This window comes from Staurois parvus, unplaced genomic scaffold (genome assembly GCF_062004578.1).
Source record: "Staurois parvus isolate SC_StPar_1 unplaced genomic scaffold, SC_StPar_1.0 ptg000513l, whole genome shotgun sequence".
In the NCBI taxonomy this organism is placed as follows: domain Eukaryota; kingdom Metazoa; phylum Chordata; class Amphibia; order Anura; family Ranidae; genus Staurois; species Staurois parvus.
In genome coordinates, this window is record NW_028318309.1 from 4,161,680 (window position 1) to 4,175,746 (window position 14,067).

Here is a 14,067-nt window from a genome sequence, read left to right on the forward strand (position 1 = left end):
GAAGAGCAGTCCTTCCTTCTTTTCCTCCCGCCCTCTTCCCTGCTGTGACTTAAACAGCAGCAGTGACAATGGTGGCGGCAAATGAGTACATACAGAATAGGAGTCCACCCTGCCATTCCTCCCACCCTCCACAACGAGGTAAGATATGGGGAAGATTATGGGGTAGAGGGGGGCTGTGATATCAGAGGGGGGATCTGTCTTTTGACAGCTCTTTGGTCTTGCCCATGGTAGTAGTTGGCGTCTGACTGACTGTGGGGTGGACAGGTGTCTTTAAAGAGCTCAGACAGGTGCTACTAAGTTAGATTAATGAGTGGAGTAGAGGTGGACTTTTTAAAGGCACAGTAACAGGTCTTTGAGAGCCACAATTCTTGCTTTTTCTTAGGTGTTCAAATACTTATGTTCAGCAGTGCAAGACAAATACATTCTTTAAAAATCAAACAATGTGATTTCCTGAATTTTTTTTTTTAATTCTGTCTCTCAGAGTGGGATTGGGAGCAGTCCCGAAGCAGGTGACCGTTTATAAATGGACCCTGCATTCACTGCCTGTGCGCGCTCCCTGGGAGTGCGCGGCACCGCAATCCGGTGCCCGCTGTGTCTGAACACCGATCGCTGTACAGGACTTTATTACTTTTTTTTTTTACACTGTCCTTTCGAATTTTTTTTTTAAATCACTCTTATTCCTATCACAGGGAATGCAAACATCCCTTGTGATAGAAATAAGCAGTGACAGATCCTCTTTATGGAGAGGTATGGGGTCAATAAGACCCCACAACCCTCCTTTACAATGTAAAGCATTATATAAAAAAAAAAAGCATTGATCTAGTGTTTTAAACAAAAAAAAATGGCCTTATTTAGATGGTGACGGAACCAGAAGTGACATAATGATGTTGCTCTGGTCCTCCAAGGGCATAGAGATGAGTGGAGGCCATCTTTCCTTCACTGACCTCTATGCCCAGCGCTGGGATCGTTGACTGGGTTCTCAGGTAAGGCTGAGAACCACCAGGCAGCGGGGTTATTTTCGGCACCTGTACCGATGCTTATTTTCATATCAGCCAAAGGCTGATAGGGGTGTTTTCGGCCACCGAAATTTCGGTGCATCCCTACATTCTACACACTGTTGCTGTGCTAATCTGAAGGCCACACAAAGTTTGGAGTTCTTTAGCTATTGACTCTACAGATAGATGGTGACTTCTGCGCACTTCAGCATGCACTGAACCCGCTCTGTCATTTTACGTGGCCTACCACTTGGTGGCTGAGTTTCTGTTGTTCCCAGTTGCTTCCACTTTGTTATAATACCACTAACAGGTGACTGTGGAATATTTAGTAGCCAGGAAATGTAACGGATGGACTTATTGCACAGGTGACAACCTATCACAGGACCACGCTTGGAGTCACTGAGCTCCTGAGAGCGACCCATTCTTTCACCAATGTTTGTAGAAGCAGTCTGCATAACTAGGGGCTTGATTTTATACACCTGTGACCATGGAGGGGATTGGAACACCTGAATCCAATGATTTGGAGGGCGGGCCCAATACTTTTGGCAATATAGTGTGTGTGGCCTCATGTTCTAGCACAGCTGGGTTCCTTTTATGTACAGAGATCACAGTTCCACATCCTTGGTTCAAGTTGTACACAATTTGAGCATCTATGACAGGTATAATATGTATGCAATTGGATATTTTTGTCAATTTGTTTATATGTATGATCTTGTATGATGCTCTTTTTGGTTTATTTGTTTGCAATTTTCTGAGATTTATCCAGTTTTCCCTGAAGAAGTGGGCCTTGTCCCTGTGAAACCAGTCAGATATTTTTGCATGAAATACCCTGTATGATCATCGGGGTTACGGTTATTAACTACTGGCAAAATGTGTAACTGCAGTTTTCACAATTAGCATCTATGTGTTAGGTTTTTGCCATTTTAACGTTTTTAATATTTTGTATAAATAAAAATGAATTTTACATTTATGGTGTGGTACCTTGAAAGTTTTATTAGTTTTTATCTTTATGGATTCTCTATTTTCAGTGTCTCATATGAGCGAATGAGGTACCAGTAAAACCTCATGAACAAAAAAAAAAAAAAAAAAAAGATCGCTTTGTGAAGTCTCCTTCCCCATTCCTTAATATACCACTAAATAAAACCACAATCGGGGCTTTTGTTTCTGTTTGTATGTCCTTTGGGAAATTTCCTGTGTGATCACAAGGACAGGAAGTTATGGGGACAACGGGGACACTGACAGTAAAAACTTGAGGAGAGTTATAACCAATGGTGTATGTAGGTTTTGCGCTGCCCTAGGCAACTACAGCGGAAGTGGTACCTGTCAAATTCGGGTACCCGCTCCCCCAAGGTGCCAATCCTTAATGGGGAGCGGTGGACAAAGGCTTAAAGCGGAACTTCCCCTTTTGGGTGGAGCTCCGCTTTAAGTTGCTAATCGCTGTCATTACTTGTAGAAAAAATAAAATATTCCAGTATCTATACCGCCATTTGTAAACGCTATAACTTTCATGTAAACCAATTCATTTACATGTATTGGGATTTATTTTTAGCAAAGACATGTCGCAGAATACATTTTGGCCAAAATTTATGACGAAATTTTATTTTTTACATTTTTTTACTGGACTTGTTTAATAGCAAAAAGTCCAAAATATTGGGTTTTTTTCTCGGTTGGTCTTTTTTTTAAATTAAAAAAAAAAAAAACGCACAGGCGATCAAATACCACCGAAAGAAAGCTCAATTTGTGGGGGGGGGGGGAAAGGACGTAAACTTCATTTGGATGCATCGTTGCATGACCACGCCATTGTCAGTTAAGGTATCACAAAAAATGGGCTGGTCAGGAAGGGGGGTAAACCCTCAGAAGGGTAAGTGGTTAAAGAAGACAGCGCAATGTTAAAAAATAAAATTAAGCAAAATTGCTTCAAAATTTTAAAATAATAATTTCTGTCCATTTATTAGCCTATATTAGTAATAAAAAATAGCAAAGTATAAATAAAAAAAAAAATGTACCAAATAAACCTTTTATGCCCTTAAAAATTTTTTTACATTTATTTAGGTAGTTAGAGTTATTATCAGGTTAACTGAAACCTATGGATGATGCAAAATTTTTCCTGGGAATCTAATGACCTCTAACTATGTAGGGTCTAAGGATACAAAAAGCAGAAGTGACGTACCTGTGATCTTGTAGGACATCTCTCTGTAGTGTGTCAGATCCTCCCCGCTGACCAGCACAAGCTGTGGACATTTCTCTTTGGCTTCTTTGATGGACATGCATTTGTTGACACCACATTCTCTGGCTACATAATTACAGGTGACGAGAAGGTATTTCTGCTGGACACCTACAAGAAACATGAGCCAAATTTCAGTGGAGGAAATGCCTAGATCAGAGTATACTTATCTCATGGAGCCACCAGAGCATCCTCTGCTTGCACCAGGGGATGACTGTACCTGGATAGAAACCTTTCTAGTTTGCTGTTGAGCCTGGAAGCTAGCAGGTCCATGACATCCTCCATGGTGTCTTCACCTGGAATGTATGCTCCTAAAAAGGCTAAAACATGAACGTCTGCCCAGGACAGGTCGAGTTTCTCTCTCTTGCCACAGCAAGACTTCTACTTTCCTTCTGATGATTGATGTATGTCAGCACTGTCATGTTCTCTGACAGGATCCAGACTGGATGGCTGTCCAACAGGTTGGTCCAATGCTTAAAGGACAGCCAAAACACCTGAAGTTCTAGGGGGTTTCAATGGGAAGCGAGATTGCTCAGACGAACAAGTCTCCTGCACCAACAAGGTGCCCAAGATTCCTCCCCAGACTGATTCCGGATTCTGGAGCCATCAACCCAGGAAAGCCTGGTCTTTGGCAACCAATTTGTCAACTCTGGAGACAGGACCAAATGTCCCCTGATGATAGAATCTTGTGGTGCAGATGTCTGGAGTGAAAATGGGCAAAGAAAACTGTCTTAAAGGACTCAGAGAAGGAGCGTTGGACAGCCTTTGGACTTAGTTCACACCCTACAACAGTCATTCTGAAGTTTCTCCTGTGGAAAGAACACTTTGGTCTTCGATATTTCCAAGGCCGGACCCAGATATTCCAAGGGACAAGTAGGCTACAGCAACATTTTCTGAAGGTTCTGGATCCACACAAACAGCTTTAAGCTTTAGCAAAAAAACAGAAAAGTCTGGACAGTATGAAATAAATTGTTAAACAGAGCTCTTGCTAATTTGTTTCTTAGCAGGAGATCTTCTAAGTATTTCACAATGGAAATGCCTCGGGAGCACAAACAGATTTACACTTGGGGCCAGCACTTTGATGAACACTCAAGGTGTAGAAGAAATGCTGAAGGGTAGGGCCACGAATTGGCAGTGTAAGGGTCTAACAGCAAAGCATAGAAACTGCTTAACGTGCTGACACAGAATGGTATAGAAGTGTATAGGTTCAGGGTTAGAGGCAAAGCTTCATGTACTCATAAAACCTGGACAGCTGGTATCATCGTGGATCAATGACCGGAGGAACAGATGGCTGGAGCTGAGAAAAATCACTTCAGGTGGGTGACATGAATTGACTGAAGGTCTTTGCAAGCAGGAACAACAGTGGGGAGTTCCACCAGAAAAAAAAAAAAGTCAGCAGCTACAAAAACTGTAGCTGCTGACTTTTAAACTACAGACACTTACCTGTCCCTCGGTCCAGAGGTGTCCTCACCACGGCTGGTTTCACCGGCCGTGTTCTCTCCCTGGCGCCGGCATCTTCAGTGTGGGCACCTGGCTGTGACAGTTTGCGACTTCACAGCCAGGTGCCCACTGCGCATGCTCAAGAACCGCTGTGCTTTGTGAACAGCCCAGTAGTCTTCTGGGACCTATCACGTGTCCCAGAAGACTACTGGGCGGAAGGGAGGACACCTTCCCCTTCCGATCACGGCGGAAGTGGGAGCGGGTACCTGTCAAATTCGGGTACCCACTCCCCAAAGGTGCCAATCCTGAAGGGGGAGCGGGGGACAAAGACTTAAAGCGGAACTTCCCTTTTTGGGTGGAGCTCCACTTTAATATTGCGCTGATTTGATGGCAACTATTCTTTACAACAGAAGAGCTGAACAATGTCCATCCTCCTAGGACACTAGCAAAAACTCAGACATGCTTGCAGTAGGAGAGGTTATCCTAAGCTGGCCTACAGTTTTCTTGTTTGCCAGTGTCCAATCTGCCTGTAGACAACAGCTTAACCCAACAGTTAAGAACTCCTGTGTCCCTCAATGGACTAGAAAAAAATTATTATTATACAGGATTTATATAGCACCAACAGTTTTCTCAGCGCTTTACAATATAACGGGAGACAATACAGCAACAATACAGTTCAATACAAGAGGGTTAGGAGGGCCCTGATCCTGGGAGCTTACAATCAGTACAATCTAATTTATGTTTTTTTTATTGCGCCCCTCACTCATTGCACTCTGCAGAAAGATATTTGCGCATGCATTCTAACTTCAAGTTGCCTGTGCGTCCTCCGCATTTTAAGACACATGGATTTGACAGCAGATATAATGCGCCCATGTAGCTTGCCATACCACTTCCTGCACTGACTTACTGATTTGGTGACAGTTTTCTTTTCTGAACCAAAACATCAAAAACAGAAAAATCAGCACAAGGGACAAAATGTACAGTAAATAGTGTCCCTTGTAGTGGTGCACCGAAATGAAAATTCTGGTGCTGAAACCGGAATTTCAGAATGCACTTGGCTAAAAACCGAAACGGGAAGTTTTTAAATATAAATTTTTGGAAAAAAATACACTTTGATTAAAAAAAAACAAAAAAAAAAACAATACATACACCAATTTGTTTGTAAAAAAATGAAAGAGGATGTTATGGCGAGTAAAGAGATACCCTACATGTCACGCTTTAACTAGTTGCTGACCGCAGATAGCCGAATGACGGCTGCACTGCGGCCGGCCAGTTCTGAGTGGACGTCATATGACGGCCTCCCAGAACGCGCTCTCCTGCGCTCCCCAGGGGGGGCGCACCCGGCGATCTCCGTGATCGCTGTGTCCTACGGACACAGCTAATCACGTGATGTGGTAAAAGGCCAATCACAGCAGCCTTTTACCACGTGATCAGCGGTGTCCAATGACATGCTGATCAGAGGGAAATGCAAGTGCCGGTTCTCGGCTGCACTTTCCTCACGCTGTCAGATCGTGAGGAAAGTACTGCCGAGAACCGGCAGTTGTCAGAGCGGGGATCGGCACCGATCATCAGGGCACTGATGATCAGTGCCCTGATGATCGGTGCCCAGCAATACCACCCGCAAGTTCCGCCCACCTGTGCCCAGCAGTGCGCCCACTAGCTCCGCCCACCTGTGCCCAGCAGATCACCCACCTGTGCCCAGCAGATCACCCACCTGTGCCCAGCAGTGCACCCACCTGTGCCACTCTGCAGTGTCCCACACCTGTGCCCAGAAGTGCCACCTACCTGTGCCAAGCAGTGCCACCCACCTGTGCCCACCCACCTGTGCCCACCAGTGCCACCCACCTGTGCCCACCCACCAGTGCTGCCCACCAGTGCCACCCACCAGTGCTGCCAGTCAGTGCCGCCAGTCAGTGCCCAGCAGTGATGCCAGTCAGTGCCGTCTATCAGTACCCATCATCAGTGTCACCTATCAGTGCCGCCTATCAGTGCTGCATATTAGTGCCGCCTATCCGTGACACCTCATTAGTGCCGCCTATCCGTGACACCTCATTAGTGCTGTCTATCAGTGCCCTTTAGTGCTGCCTATCAGTGCCCATCAGTGCTGCCTCATCAACGTACATCAGTGAAGGAGAAAAAAATACCTGTTTGAAAAATTTTATAATAGAAACAAAGAAACTTTTTTTTTCAAATTTTTTGCATTTTTTTTATTTATAGCGCAAAACGTAAAGCGCCCAGTGGCGATTAAATGCCACCAAAAGAAAGCTCTCTTTGTGAGAAAAAAATGATCAAAATTTCATATGGGTACAATGTTGCATGACCGCGCAATTGTCAATCAAAGTGCGGCAGCGCTGAAAGCTGAAAATTGGCCTGGTAAATAAGGGGGTATAAGTGCCTGGTAGGCAAGTGGTTAAAATTGTGCACGCCTGTGGATTGGCGTGAAACTGCGGTACTTAAAAATCTCCATGGGTTACGATTTAAAAATTTCTAGAGGTTAGCAGTGTAGAGTTACAGAGGAGGTCTAGTGCGAGAATTATTGCTATTGCTTTGACGTTCGTGGCGATACCTCATTTACATATGTGGGCATAGCCTACGTATGCATTCTACGTGCGAGCACGGGGGGGATGGGGGCACTTTAAACTTTTTTTTTTTATACTTTAATTTTTTTTTTTTGCCCTGTCCCTTTAAAAAAAATGTTTAATCACTTTTATTTTTATCACAAGAAATGCATGCATCCCTTGTGATAGAAATAATTAGTGACAGGTCCTCTTTATGGAGAGATATGGGGTCAGTAAGACCCCATATCTCTCCTCTGCAATGTAAAGCACTGGATCAAAAAAAAAAAAAAAAATGGTCGTAACCAGAAGGGACATTGCTCTGGTCCTCCAAGAGCATAGAGATGAGTGGAGGCCATCTTTCCTTCATTCATCTCTATGCCCAGCACCGGGATCGTGTGATGATTTCTCAGGTAAAGCTGAGAACTACCAAGCGGCCACAGCGGGTGGGGTTTTTTCGGCACCTACTGTATATCGGTACTTTTTTTCATTTCAGCCAATGGCCGAAAGGGGTGTTTTCAGCCACTGAAATTTCGGTGCATCCCTGGTCCCTTGTGCTGATTCCTTTTCTGTTAGTAGAAGTCTTCCTTCGTCCTAAACCCCTGCAGCTGTAATCCTCCAGTACAACGGGAGTTAATACAACCAAGGAGCTGGCCCATGCTCTCATGAAGTGAGACCAACTATGTGTGTCTTTTCTGTCCAGCTGCTCCATTCATAGAAGCCGTACTACAGCTCCTATGAATGGAACACGATCTATGAATGGGGGATGTGTGGATGAAAGATAGCTCCTCCCACTTCATTCATAGATCATATTCCATTCACAGAAACTGTAGAACGGGGAGGAGCTAGGCAGAAAGGGTGGGCATAGCTGTGCTCTCTTGAGACTGTGACAGCGCCTTGGTGGAGGATTATGGCGGTAGGGGTGGGTGGTGGGATACAGGATGGAGGAAGACTTCTACTTATAGAAACAGAATCAGCCCAAGGAATACATCCTACTGATTGTAAGTTATGTCCCTTGTGCTGATCTGTCTGATTTTGATTGCACTTTAGGCCTGTTTACACCAATGTGTTTTTACCTTTGTAAAAACACAAAATGTTTCCCTTTAAATCCTACGGGACTCTTCACACCACTGTACTGTGGTTGCGGTGCGGTTTGAAAAGTCCAGCACACTGCACCCTTGGTGCGCTTTATAAAGGCGCACCAAAAACGCTGCTCCCCATTGAAATGAATGGAAAACACGCCAACAATGCACCACATTTGCGCTCTTGGTGAGTTCTTTTTTGAGTCACATGTCCACGTTTCACAGGTGCATGCTGTACAGAAAACGCATGGGAACCACATCAAAAACGCATATGCTTTTCGGAGCATGGTGGCCTCATCGTGGCCATGCACACTTTGATAATTGATCGATTTATTTTCCAATCACTCTCTTCCGACTGTAATAATCAATCTATAGATAACAACCCATTTGATCGATATGCCACACACGGGAAAGTGAATTTCGATTGATAACGTACGATGGTATCTTACCTATCACATCTCCATGTAATCTCCTGACCCATTCGATTAATAGACGATCATTTTCATGAACAAAGTATCTTAGTGCTGACCATCAATGAAAAGCGATCGATAATTTTCCTCCTTGGCCAACGCACTCAGTTTGATCGCATCCGTTAGAAATTGAAACAAAATTGATTGGAAGGGAAGTTATAGCTATTCAGTTGTTTGGGGATTCAATCGTTTTGCTCGACCCCGCATTCACTGTATCCGCTCTCCCCGGGCACCCGCGTTCACTGTATCCGCTCTCCCCGGGCACCCGCGTTCACTGTATCCGCTCTCCCCGGCACCCGCGTTCACTGTATCCGCTCTCCCCGGGCACCCGCGTTCACTGTATCCGCTCTCCCCGGGCACCCGCGTTCACTGTATCCGCTCTCCCCGGGCACCCGCGTTCACTGTATCCGCTCTCCCCGGGCACCCGCGTTCACTGTATCCGCTCTCCCCGGGCACCCGCGTTCACTGTATCCGCTCTCCCCGGGCACCCGCGTTCACTGTATCCGCTCTCCCCGGGCACCCACTTTCACTGTATCCGCTCTCCCCGGGCACCCACTTTCACTGTATCCGCTCTCCCCGGACCCCGCGTTCACTGTATCCGCTCTCCCCGGACCCCGCGTGCACTGTATCCGCTCTCCCCGGACCCCGCGTTCACTGTATCCGCTCTCCCCGGACCCCGCGTGCACTGTATCCGCTCTCCCCGGACCCCGCGTTCACTGTATCCGCTCTCCCCGGACCCCGCGTTCACTGTATCCGCTCTCCCCGGACCCCGCGTTCACTGTATCCGCTCTCCCCGGACCCCGCGTTCACTGTATCCGCTCTCCCCGGACCCCGCGTTCACTGTATCCGCTCTCCCCGGACCCCGCGTTCACTGTATCCGCTCTCCCCGGACCCCGCGTTCACTGTATCCGCTCTCCCCGGACCCCGCGTTCACTGTATCCGCTCTCCCCGGACCCCGCGTTCACTGTATCCGCTCTCCCCGGACCCCGCGTTCACTGTATCCGCTCTCCCCGGACCCCGCGTTCACTGTATCCGCTCTCCCCGGACCCCGCGTTCACTGTATCCGCTCTCCCCGGACCCCGCGTTCACTGTATCCGCTCTCCCCGGACCCCGCGTTCACTGTATCCGCTCTCCCCGGACCCCGCGTTCACTGTATCCGCTCTCCCCGGACCCCGCGTTCACTGTATCCGCTCTCCCCGGACCCCGCGTTCACTGTATCCGGTCTCCCCGGACCCTGCATTCACTATATCCGCTCTCCCTGGACTCTGTATTCACTATATCTGGGCTCCCACAGTACACAGAACATGGAAGTGCAATTATTTTAGTAAATATAAACTGCTAAATACCTTTTCTCATCAGCAGTTAGAGTAGTCTTGTGACTTCTATCAGTGTCCAGCAGGGCACTGGTTAAAGCTTGTAGGAGGAGTTTTCTTTTTGCTTTAGGAGGATGCAGAACCCCTGACCTCTGTCTGGACAGTGCTGATTGGCCGTGCTGACCACGAAAAAAATAAAAACCTCTCTAGCAATACACACTAAACTAAACATGTGCAGAGTGACTCGTCACGATATGTCTTAACAAGAGATAAGAGGGGGACACTGGAAGAAGGGGAGGATCAGAGAAGACAGGATCAAACATCCTTTTTACACAATGCGGAGGATTAACCCCTTAGGTTCCACAGTGAGTATAACAAGCATGCTTTCCTGCATATACAGACTGATTGTACTGCTTTGGGTTTAGTAACACACTAACTCATTACCTAGAGGCTTATCCCTCAGGTCCGGGTTTCGGATCATTTCCACTTGTGCGTAGAAGCAGTCCATGTCCAGGTGAACGATGACTCTTTGTGGAGATCTGTCAGATTCTGTCCGTTGTCTGCAAACTAAAGAGAATGCAGTATAACAAACAATCTTCTCTCCCATAAAAGCTGAACTCCAAACCTACATTTTTTTTTCTCACCAGCAAGTCCTCGCATACCTTGAAATGGATTCCTCTCAATTCTCTGCAAATTTGCAGTTCCACCATGAAGCCTCAGCAGAATTATATGAAAGAACACATCTCTGGCATCCCTTTAGATGTGCATGCTACTTGATGCTTGCCACTGGATGCTGCAGAATTTAGTTGTGCCATTTGCTGAGCAGTTGTTTGATTTGTCATTTCATCAGTTTCTGTCTGAATGACTTGATTTTCTTGACTTGTAACCATTAGGCCCCGCTTACACCAGAGGGCTTGAGGCTACACTGGCTGATTTTTTCAGTAGACAAGGCAAAATGCCTTGTTTCCTATGCTGTCAGTTGTTTGTTTTTCAGCACAACACAAACAACTAAATCACAATGGTACTGCAGTGGATAGGACTCTATTGCAATGTCACTGGTAATATTTCAATAAAGTTAGGCAATCTATTAGAGCAGCTCACTGATGAGAGTGCCCCCTCAATCATTTTGTTCCTGAGTATTACATGAAAGAACACATCCCTGGCATCCCTTTAGATGGGCATGCAACCTTGGTGATACAGCCTTTGTGCAATTTGCTGATCAGCTACTTGATTTGTAATTCCTTTTATTTCCTGCACTACAATGCAGTGATATAATGAACGGTTTGGGGGAAGGGTGTTTGGTTTGTATTTCCTTTATTTCTTGTTTGAAAGACTTTATTTGCCTGATATTGTAATCGGCACATGATCAGCAGATTGCACAGCTAAAGTCTGCAGCACCAAGGAAGCATTCACATCTAAAGGGATGTCAGGGATGTATTCTTTCATTTATTGCTGAGGACCAAAATAGTTGATTGCAGAATCAAGTCGCTAAAATTGGTTGATGGTTGTTAAACCCAGTTGTTTATGCAGGAAATAAAGGAATTATAAAAGAAGCAAGTGATCAGCAAATTGCACAGCTACAGCCTTCCAGCACAATGGGAGCATGCACATCTAAAGTAAAACAAGGATATGTTCTTTGATATAATGCTTGGGAACTAAATAATTAAAATGAGGTCCTTCAGACAGAAAAGTAAGGAATTACAAATCAAGCAACTGATCAGCAGATTGCATAGCCAAAGCCTGCACTGCCAATGAAGCGTGCATATCTAAAAGAAAGCCAGGGGTGTGTTTTCCTCTTCAGAAAATGCTCAGGAACAAAATGACTGAAGGTTATAAATCGAATCAATCAGGAAATGAAGGAATTACAAATCACGCAACTGATCAGCAGATTGCACTGCTAAAGTCTTCAGTACCCAGCAGGGAGGAGCATGCACGTCTAACGAGGATGCTGCGGATGTGTTGCTTATATAACATTGGTACAGAATGTACAGCAGGGGAGGGGTGCAGGAATATAATGTGCAAAATGAGGGAGGGGTGGAGGGATATAATGTACAGTATGGGGGAGGGGTGGAGGGATATAATATACAGTATGGGGGAGGGGTGCAGGGATATAATGCACAATATGGGGGAGGGGATATAATGCATAGTATAGGGGAGGGGTGCAGGGATATAATATACAGTATGGGGGAGGGGATATAATATACAGTATGGGGGAGGGGGTGCAGGGATATAATATACAGCATGGGGGAGGGAATATAATATACAGTATGGGGGAGGGGGTGCAGGGATATAATATACAGTATGGGGGAGGGGGTGCAGGGATATAATATACAGTATGGGGGAGGGAATATAATATACAGTATGGGGGAGGAAATATAATATACAGTATGGGGGAGGGGGTGCAGGGATATAATATACAGTATGGGGGAGGGGGTGCAGGGATATAATATACAGTATGGGGGAGGGGGTGCAGGGATATAATATACAGTATGGGGGAGGGGGTGCAGGGATATAATATACAGTATGGGGGAGGGGGTGCAGGGATATAATATACAGTATGGGGGAGGGGGTGCAGGGATATAATATACAGTATGGGGGAGGAGATATAATGCACAGTATGGGGGAGGGGTTCAGGGATAAAATATACAGTATGGGGGAGGGGATATAATATACAGTATGGGGGAGGGGATGGAGGGATATAATTTACAGTATGGGGGAGGGGTGCAGGGATATAATATACAGTATGGGGGAGGGGTGCAGGGATATAATATACAGTATGGGGGAGGGGTGCAGGGATGTAATGCACAGTATGGGGGAGGGGATGTAATGCACAGTATGGGGGAGGGGATGTAATGCACAGTATGGGGGAGGGGTGCAGGGATATAATGCACAGTATGGGGGAGGGGGTGCAGGAATATAATATACAGTATGGGGGAGGGGGTGCAGGAATATAATATACAGTATGGGGGAGGGGATATAATGCACAGTATGGGGGAGGGGTGCAGGGATATAATGCACAGTATGGGGGAGGGGTGCAGGGATAGAATGCACAGTATGGGGGAGGGGTGCAGGGATAGAATGCACAGTATGGGGGAGGGGGGCAGGGATATAATGCACAGTATGGGAGAGGGGGGCAGGGATATAATGCACAGTGGGGGGGGGGGGGGCAGGGATATAATGTACAGTGGGGGGGAGGGGATGCAGGAATATAATATACAGTATGGGGGAGGGGATATAATGCACAGTATGGGGGAGGGCTGGAAGGATATAACATACAGTATGGGGGAGGGGTGCAGGGATAATATACAGTATGGGGGAGGGATATAATGCACAGTATGGGGGAGGGGTGCAGGGATATAATATACAGTATGGGGGAGGGGATATAATGCACAGTATGGGGGAGGGGTGCAGGGATATAATATACAGTATGGGGGAGGGGTGATGAGGTTATTATTTACATGGTGTTGGTGTCAGGTGTGGAGGAATGCCTGTCTTTTCCTCCCAGGACCTCCAGTCCTCCTCTTCCTCCTCCATTGTGGGGGAATCCATGTCTCCTGGGCTTCTCCGGGATGGGCGGGGCTTCCTCTACACGTGCTCTGGGAAGACACCGCCCCCTGCCGTCCCAAACATCCCTTCCGCCAGGCTTCCCCGCCCCTTGACGTCACCTATCAATCCAACTGAGCGAGGCCAGGTGGCGCTGTCTCGGGGTTGTATCACAGCATGACCCCGGCGCTATTTATTTCGGTCAACAGGTGGCGCTGTTTCGCCATACGGAAAATCGCCATTTAACAACTCGAGGACGGCAGCGTTCCCTTCTTTGCTCGCTAGGTGGCGCTGTCTTAGCACGGCCACAGCGCTCCCGATTGTGTGCAGCAGGTGGCGCTGTGCGTGCAGTTAGCGTTACATTGTATCACGCCATCCTGTAGATCAGCTGTTCCTCTGTCATTGATTTCCAGGAATATTGAAGTCCGTGTGAGCTGACACTTGT

The 14,067-nt window shown here is 46.6% G+C and overlaps 1 protein-coding gene across 2 annotated transcripts in view; it reads right to left on the minus strand.

The window, feature by feature from the left end:
* Positions 1-13,655, minus strand: part of POLI (DNA polymerase iota) — a 38,886-nt gene extending 25,231 nt beyond the window's left edge. For both annotated transcript variants that reach the window (XM_089690100.1, XM_089690099.1), the window contains exons 1-3: positions 13,538-13,655; positions 10,524-10,646; positions 3,166-3,330 (exon numbers count right to left, since the gene is read on the minus strand). In XM_089690100.1, the coding sequence (XP_089546226.1) occupies positions 3,166-3,330; positions 10,524-10,646; positions 13,538-13,628 (379 nt within the window). In that variant the 5' untranslated portion in view covers positions 13,629-13,655. The remainder of the gene's footprint in view (positions 1-3,165; positions 3,331-10,523; positions 10,647-13,537) is intronic.
* Between the last annotated feature and the right edge of the window lie 412 nt (positions 13,656-14,067).